Source organism: Lycium barbarum, chromosome 6 (genome assembly GCF_019175385.1).
Source record: "Lycium barbarum isolate Lr01 chromosome 6, ASM1917538v2, whole genome shotgun sequence".
NCBI lineage: Eukaryota > Viridiplantae > Streptophyta > Magnoliopsida > Solanales > Solanaceae > Lycium > Lycium barbarum.
In genome coordinates, this window is record NC_083342.1 from 9,383,267 (window position 1) to 9,392,064 (window position 8,798).

An 8,798-nucleotide genomic window follows, 5' to 3' on the forward strand; every position below is an offset into this window, starting at 1 on the left:
AGGGAACAGGTCCTTGGATCTGTTAGAGTCTTGTTTATGCACAACCTTTGAGAGGTGGAAACTTGCACTTGAGATTTGAACAATTTATGGATTTTTGCAAGAATGATCATTCACTTGGGATATGTTGCATATATATGAGGAGAGTAGAGGTGAGAGTGATAGGGCATAAGCCTTGGACCGTTTAGTCAAGATGCAGTGTTGTACTGCTGTACTTTTGTGTTGTGCCGGCAGATTTACAGCTGTAATGTTGACCTTTATACGGACAAAGATTTGATCCCTTACCAGGTCTCTCACTTGATCTCTCGTGAAGTCGTAAGATAAAGGGACTCAACAACATGCATCCCTATTAGTGTATCTGGTTCTTTATACATGTTTGTCAAATCATCAAAACAATAAAAATCACAGCTTAACCTATCACATAGGATATAAAATATACATTTTCTCCAATTAATGCATAAACCACAAAGGATCTCCATTGCTTTGAAGACGCAAATTTGAGGACCCAAGGGGAAATGTAATTAACATCAATTAGTCAATTAATACTATCGAAGTCAAGTTAATCTTGTGTGAAAGATAATCAAGTCTTAAAACTCATTTATTTGTTCTACAACAAAAAACTTGTCCCACAATCAATAAAGATCTTAGATACAGTTATTGCTAATTCTTTTTTTAATCTTGTTAGATATTATTGTTAATTATTTGATTATTCACCTGAAAATATCGACAACTTTTATAACTCCCTCATCTCTCATTTAATATGACGATATTTGAGTAAACACGGAGTTTAAGATGTTCCTAAAATATTATACAGTTAAAAAAGTATTTCTTTTATTTTAAAAGCAAACACTTAAACCACTAATATAATCAAATTCTCACTAAGGGAGCGAAAGGTGGGAGCTCCTGAGGAGGGGTAAAAAATAACTAGTAAAAGAGATTGTAAATTTTCAAACTAATATAATCAAATTCCAAAACAACTATGATGGTTACCCAGTATTACAATATCAAACACTAAAACCTCTATACATTGTAAATTCCTGCAAATATTAAGAGCTTGATTTTCAAATATAAAGGTTGACTTGTATCCAACTAAACAGAGACTAAAATAGATTCATTGGACTGATCAAAAAGCAAATCGATAAAAAAAATCATCTATCAAGTCATTTTCAAGAACGTGTAATCCTAGATTTTTGAGTTAGCTGCAGTTATTCACGACAATCTCATTTACTTGGATAAGGAAAAATAAAAGGGAAGGGAGACCGCACAAACAAAGAAAAATTACAAAGCAAGCAGAAAATAAGATTCAAACCTACTAAATCATGATTTTATTTATGAACATGGAGTTTAAATAGTTCTATGTATTTAACCTACTGATAAAATTTGCTACTCTATACACCATATACAATAGAAGTCAACACTGGATATGCAAATGGAGTCATATCTAGAAGGACGCAACGACAGAGCAATACACTAGAAGATGCTGCAAATGAACCAACCAGGCAAGGAACACGTAATGGCATGAGTGTTTGTGAAGTAATAGGCGCCTGCTGCATTGCTCATCCATGACAAAACAGTGGTCATTCTAGTGAAACCCGAGAGATTTTATGGTTGAGCACTATAATCAACAGATTCTTATTTGCCAAAACCAAATACGTGATCTGTGATTAGGTCTTCCAAATAAAAGATGTCGTCTTCCTCGCTGCTCGGATTTGAGCCATGATAAGTTACACCACCACTAGTGCCGGCAATAGATGGTAATTGCATGGTAGGATTTGAACTGGGATGAAATCCACCATCACTAGTGCCAGGAATTGATGGCAATTGCAAGGAATCGACACGAAAACCTCCCTTGGGAGCTCCCATGGTGCTCTCGAAACTATTCTTAGCACCACTACCAGAAGCTATACCATCATGGACTCCCATATGCGCAAGTACTAATGGCAAACTTGTAGTGTTAGCCGTAGGACTTACTTGAGTCGATCCAACCAACTGATTGGTCATTAGCTCATCTAGCGACCGAACTTTAATGACCGGATGAGTGTACATTCCGCTGCCACCAGCAACTGATGGTTGCTGGTGGCACGCTCCAGAGGTGCTCTCTGCTGGTAAAGTGATTAGGTCTTTTATACTTAGCAGGAACTCATCCACATCAGGAAATGTACTATTCAACTCACTACCAACAGCAGCACCAAGCGGGAATTTCTCGGGGTTAACTGATGGTCCTTCGGTAGCATAGTTGGTAACTGGTCCGGGTAAAGATACCATCCCTGTGTCGAAAGCTTCAGTCACATAGTCAGTGATTGGCCATTGTGAAAGTTCAGTAGTATCAGCAGCATTCACACTAGTAATATCATGAATGCTTCTTCCCCTCTTCACCTTATTATTGTCATTTAATCGACTGAAGAACTTTTGGGCATGGCTTGCCACCTGTCTTGGTGTTCTTGATAACACACAGTTACTTGATATATTCCGCCAATCACCCTTACCATATTTCTCCAACCCTTGGAGAAACAACCTAATAAAGGAAAGAAGATTAAAAGAAGTTACTAGGCTTGGAATTTAATCTGGGAAGTTAATTGCAAGACAATATCTGCTTAAAACTCACACATTCTCTCAATCAACACACTTTTTATGCATCTATGAAATGGTACTCACAGTCGTTATGATTATATAGATACTCACAGTCGTTATGATTATATAGACATTTTTTACTTCAATCTACATCCAACAAATACATCTAAAAGTTTGAATTACCAACTTTAGTGTTATTTTAGCAAACATTTATCACTAATGACGACCTGCAACCCAGCCAAAACAATAGAATATACACAAGGTACAACTCATTGGATGTTACTTTGAGAAATGTATAGGATCATCCCACTTATCAAGTAAGAAATTTCTATAGAATCTCTTCACTCAGCACACCATTTCCTTGTTACGATAGTCCATCTCCATTCAACCACAGATCCATATTTCTCTTACCTTGAGAAAAAAGGAATAGAAGAACAATTAACCCCGAATATATTTATTTAAAGAAGAAAAAGATATGAAAAATCACACACTTAAATTGAACAATATTTTCTACACAAAAGCAGAGCTCCGCCGAAATCAGTAGGAATGCTTTGTTGAAGCAAAGTAGAGTCTAATGACTTTTTCTCTTTCTTTTAATTATTTATTTATTTGTTTGTTTTTGGGTGATTCAAGCAGATGCTCTACCAAGAAAAGGAGAGATTTAAATATCGTATACTGGAAAAAAACTTCAATACATGAGTATGCTCTAGTCTATTTGACCTAATCATTTATTGCCATCATCTAACTGCCTTTTCGGTCTTCGCATGGGATTCAAAATTCACAAGGTGCTAAAGAGAAGAAACTAGAGGTTTTTAGTTATAAATGAACTAAGCTTGGTGGCGATATACCTATATTGTTCACATCACCATTTGTCAACAACAAATTCACAAGTGTTTCCAGCATGAGTTAGATTAAACCAATGTCTTTATATTTCTGATGTCTATAGTACCTTGTCCGTATATAGTACATCGCTCATCAGTTTGCGAGAAAAACAATTATACTGATGACGCAATCTCTTACGTTACATTACTGTTACCAAGCTGTACTACTCTTGTATGAAAAAAGACAAACTAACACGGGAAAAAAAAGGCACCGCCTTTAATTATTCTTGAGAAAAGAAAAGCAAGAGAAAATTGAAGAAATTGCTAACCAAAGCAGAGTGACTTTCTTCCATATTTTCCGACACCAAATTTTCTGAGCAGCAGGTTCTTATTCAAAAGTTTCACACCAGATCAACTTAGATTCTACTATACATTTACACATACTATACAATTAGAAATGATTTTAGTTACAGATTAAAGAACAACACCGCTTCTGTCAATTTTTTGGACCAAATTGACAGAATTGTTGTCAATCTAAAAATAAGAGGAAAAAGGAATAATTTTGTTGCAAAGAACTTCTTAACGAAACAACTTTTAAATCCTTACTGTAAACATAGAAACACATTAATGCAGAGATTAAATAATCATCAATTTAGTCAGATGTTTCAAAGCAAACTAACATGGTCATTACAAAATATGCAGGAAAAGCTTCACCTGTGTTCTTCTGCAGTCCAAGGAATCCCTTTTCTCCGTTCTACCACTGCTCCCGATGATCTACTTCTACGGCTGGAAGAACTTTGCATTTTCCCATATTGAGGTAGGGGAACTTTACCTGACTCGATATCATTGACATCTTCGACAAGGTCATTATAATGCTGAGTAATTTCTTGAAGAGATTTCTGAGGAACTGCTGCTGCTATCTTCATCAGTAGATCGCTGTCTCCAAAATAGATGGCCAGGGCGGTCTCGAATGCTTTGTCTTCCTCCTTAGTCCAGGCGGAGCTACTGCATGTTCGGTTAGAGCTCATTTTGTTGGATCTGCAGTGAAAGGTTTGACACAAAAGGGTAAGTTTCTGAAGAGTTTCTCAAAGTAGAGAACTTCTATATTTGATTCTTTGTAACCCCTTACACTTGGTTAACAGAAAGAATGGAAGCAAGACTCCTACTTTTATAACTACAGTAGTGATAATTAATAAAGGGAAGGGGCAGGAAGCACAATAAAAAGAACAACCGACCAAAACGAATTTTGTTTGTAGATGTTAAGTTGCACGTCATCATGGAGGCATACAACCAAAAGTCCACAGATATTTAAGACTTCACTTTGGTCACTGTTGTTCCTGTATTTCGACACTTTCTATTTGTTTTGGAAGGTTCTCAACCATTTAAAGCAAAAGTAGATAGTAAATGTCCGATTAATGAACTAGCTCTCGAAGGTAAAAAAGAATGCGGAAAGGGATATTATGATGAGCTAAACAATAAGAATTTGACCAGATATTTTTGTATTAGAAATAAGAAGCTAACATATTATAAATCCTTTTTCAATCTTAAACCAACCACAGATGACAAATTTGAATATGATCAAATGCCAGGAAATTTTCTTAGTTTCCCAGCAATCTTGACCTTCGAAATAAAAAGGGTGATTTACAAGAATGACCTTAGAGGTGGTTGATCGTGAATAGGCAAAACTTCAAGTTCAACAAGTTTTCAATTTTGACTTGAAGGTATGGGCAAACGGGGTCAAAAGTTCCAGACCACCCATTTTGAAGGTCATTGGGTCTAATTTCCTGAAATAAAAAGTGCGAAAAGGATAAATTTAGAGGTCTAGAATAGTCTAGGTCTGACATACAAGTCCTTAGTGGTTAGAATGACTTACCTCAGTTAGAATCTACACTCATCCAGTCAATAATGTTGCGTATGAGCTGGAAGAGCTATTGACCTCGCAGCTGATTGGAGCCACTCAAGTAGGTCCTGTCGTTAACACTGCAAGTTTGCCATTATCAATTGCTGATCATATTGGAGTCCATGGTTGTACATCTTCTAGTAGTGGTGCTAAGAATAGTTTCGAGAGCTCCATAGGAGCTCCCAAGGAAGGTCGTTGTGTCGATTCCTTGCAATTGCCATCAATTCCTGGCTCTAGTGGCGGTGGAACTCATCCCAGCTCAAATCCTACCATGCAATTACCATCTATTCCCGGCCTAGTGGTGGTGGAACTTATCCCAGTTCAAACCCGGGCAGCGAGGAAGACAACATCTTTGATATGGAAGACCTATTTACAGATCACATGTTTGGTTTTGGCAAATGAGAATCTGTTGTTTATAGAGGTAAACCATAACCTCTCTCGGGTTTCACCAGAATGACCACTACTTTGTTACGGATGAGGAAATGCAGCAGGGGCCTTTTACTTCACGAACTCTCATGCCATTACATGTTCCTTGCCCGGTTGGTTCATTTGCAGCATCTTCTAGTGTATTGTTCTGCTGTCGCAACCTTCAAGAATGGCTATATTTGCATACCAAACTTTAGCAGTAGGTTATATACATAGAACTATTTAGAACAGGTGCCTTCCCCCCCCCCCCCCCCCCCCCCCCCACAAAACCTTTAATCACTGTACCAGCAGAGGGCACCTATGGAGCGTGGCGTGGGCCGACACTAGGACATCTCCATCACTTAGCTTGCAACATCTATTGCTGTGCACCGGATCCTAACTTTATGCTTCCTTTAAGGGGGAAAAAAAAAGAACATCTTCATCAGAAAACTGTACATAGATGGAACCAAAGATCTTTCCTTTTTAGTGCGACGGTTCAATTCAAAATTGAGGCCACACGAATATACAAACACAAGTAACTGCATTATTTTATGGATCAAAATATAGGATAATACAAGATTTTAAGGCAACTGGGCAAGACAAATAAATATTATCATTTCTTGATCTGAAAGATCGTCAAGCAACACACAGAGGTCAACATCTTTGGTCTAGTACTCAAAAGCCTCTAAAAAGAGAAAGGGCCAACTTTGGTATTTCATACTAATGAGAAATCAAATAGTTACCAGTTCCATAGATGTCAGCATCACAGCTAATCAAACACCTACCAGTTCCATTGATAATATCCTAGTATATGCTGGTGCATTTGGAGATTACATAGAATTCTTCTCGGAAAATATGTACTCTAGACTATTTTATCTATACTACTAATTTAGGGAGAGGAAATGATCTTTGTAGCATCTCTATGGCACGGCGCTGCACTGTAAACAAACTTTACTCATTTCATAGGTCCCACTTTTTCCTATAAAACGGTAGAATATCAATTACATTAATACGAGGTAGCCATTTAATCCTATCTCCGCTATTCCACTACAAAGTAAATATCATTCTAAGATTGTTCAACTTATAACAGTTGCATCTTCTACCACTAGTATACATATCGAGCTTAAAAGTTGGAGAATAATATCCAACAAAATAGAAAGGAAAAAAATCCTTGCCACTTTGAACAAACGATCGTACGAATGAGTAATTAATTCCTCATTTGAAATTAGAAATGCATCATAGAAGTCCTTACTTTTTCCTTTTTTCAGTTTTCTCTAGACTTTTTTTCGAAACTCTAAAAATACTAGCACACTTAGCAAAAAGGCATTATCATTAACCACAAAGTAGAGTCAATCAAACTTCTTTAGCCTCATTCGATACTCTAATTTAGCTTCTGAATGAATTCACTCCAGTATCAAACCTTCACTTACTGAAAACTTAAAGTAAGTACAGATGCACAGATATATTTGAGAAAACCTAAGAATCCCAAAAACCAAACAAACCTGATAAATAACTAGCATAGAAGTGTCACACTTGGATTTTTCAAAACTGAATTAAACTTGTAAAGTTCCTTTATTTTTTCCATAACTACAATGTGGCCACCTGCCGCGCACCCCGACTAATTCCACGGGATACATGCTACCTCCTGCCAGCACTAATACCAATGTAACTCTTGCTTGGACCAATTAGAAGAAATCACCTACTCCCTCCGTCTCAAATTATCTGTCGTGATGTCTAAAAATAGTTGTCTCAAATTATTTGTCGTTTTATAAGTTCAAAACAAAATTAATTATTCTTTTTCCCCTTTCACCCTTAGTAGTTACTCCCTCCGTCCCATAATAAGTGTCACCTTAGCAAAAAACACACATATTAAGAAACCAATGATGAAGCTTGAAGTTTACCAAATTACCCTTATGTAAAAAAATTACTTTTTCCTCTTGATGATTAGAGCATACACAAGTAGTCCATATTTTGACATTGAGAATCCAACCATCATCATCTAGAGTAGTACTAATTCTTTTGTCCAACGGCAAAGTTCGAAAAAACTAGTCAATATATGCATTTAGTTTCTAAGGTGACAAGTATTATGAGATTAAAAAAAAAAAAAAGGCTAAGATGACACTTATTATGGGACGGAGGGAGTATAAACACCTCAATTATGGGGTCATTTTATGATTATTCAAATACCATAGGGTAAAATAATTAAAAACCTCTCCTAATTAATTTTTCTTAAAGGGCGTGTAAAAGAAAATCACATCACGATAAATAATTTTAGTCAGAGGGAGTATTTTTTTCGCATCCACTAGGATTTGAACCTGAGACCTCAACTAAAGTTTCTATCTTTGCTTCTTTTTTCTTGTAATTAGAACTTCTAGAGGTTTTTTTTTTTCCTTCTATTTTCACCAGGATAGGAAATCTTGAAAACCCAATTCATCAGAACTGAAGAAGATGGGTATTTTCTGTAACTCCCAAAAAAAAAAAAAAATACTGCATGATCCAAATTGTAGTTAATACTCAAAATTCTGAAACAACAGAGAGAGAGAGAGAGAGACAAATCAAGAATGCAAAAATAACCTTCATATCTCATAAGAAATAGGAATCATTTGGAAGGCAATTTCATCTTCCATTTTGGTTTCTCCATCTCTGAATTGCACATTTTTCCTAGTGTTGTATTAGTATGTCGATGTATTCGAAGAAAGAATAAGGTGACATATACGATTACAAGTTTTGTTTTATTTACCAAAAATAAAACACATGATAAAAGAGTGAATAAATCAATCCATTACCCCATGTTTGGATGGTTGTTTGCCTGGTTCATTAATGTATGGTTTTCCAGGAAATCATGTTTATTTACATTGTTCTTAAAATTATGTGGTATGGTGTTATAAATCTGTGGTTCATTCTATGATTATATAACCATGAAAAGTCTCAATTTTTTAAACCACGAATTTGGTGATTTTTCCGTGGTTACGTATTTCATTTCTCCATTATACCCTCCACCCTCCACCATCCACCTCACCCCACCCCACCCCCACACTACCACTCACCCCACCCACCCCCGCCACTCACCCCAACCCCACCCCGCCCTACCACCCACCCCCACC

General features: G+C 36.5%; 1 protein-coding gene across 3 annotated transcripts; it reads right to left on the reverse strand.

Annotated features, from left to right (window-relative positions):
* Positions 1 to 1,294: 1,294 nt before the first annotated feature.
* Positions 1,295 to 8,490, reverse strand: LOC132600720 (transcription factor MYBS1-like). 3 transcript variants are annotated; one of them, XM_060314055.1, is made up of 4 exons: positions 5,263 to 5,396; positions 5,044 to 5,173; positions 4,104 to 4,427; positions 1,295 to 2,512 (listed from the first exon to the last, which is right to left on the reverse strand). In XM_060314055.1, the coding sequence occupies exons 3-4, from the start codon at positions 4,415 to 4,417 to the stop codon at positions 1,630 to 1,632; spliced, it is 1,197 nt and encodes a 398-aa protein (XP_060170038.1). In that variant the 5' UTR covers positions 4,418 to 4,427; positions 5,044 to 5,173; positions 5,263 to 5,396; the 3' UTR covers positions 1,295 to 1,629. The 3 variants fall into 3 exon arrangements, with proteins under 3 accessions (XP_060170038.1, XP_060170039.1, XP_060170037.1); XM_060314056.1 differs by lacking the exons at positions 5,044 to 5,173; positions 5,263 to 5,396 and adding an exon at positions 8,269 to 8,490; XM_060314054.1 differs by lacking the exon at positions 5,044 to 5,173 and having other exon boundaries at positions 5,263 to 5,401.
* Positions 8,491 to 8,798: the final 308 nt, after the last annotated feature.

What these genes read in the sequence shown, in the direction of transcription:
- LOC132600720 (XM_060314056.1), bottom strand. Translation starts at nt 4,417, where the DNA reads ATGAGCTCTAACCGAACATGCAGTAGCTCCGCCTGGACTAAGGAGGAA. An exon ending in TGGACTGCAGAAGAACACAG is followed by an intron (nt 2,513 to 4,103) that starts GTGAAGCTTTTC and finishes TTCCTTTATTAG; the next exon opens with GTTGTTTCTCCAAGGGTTGG.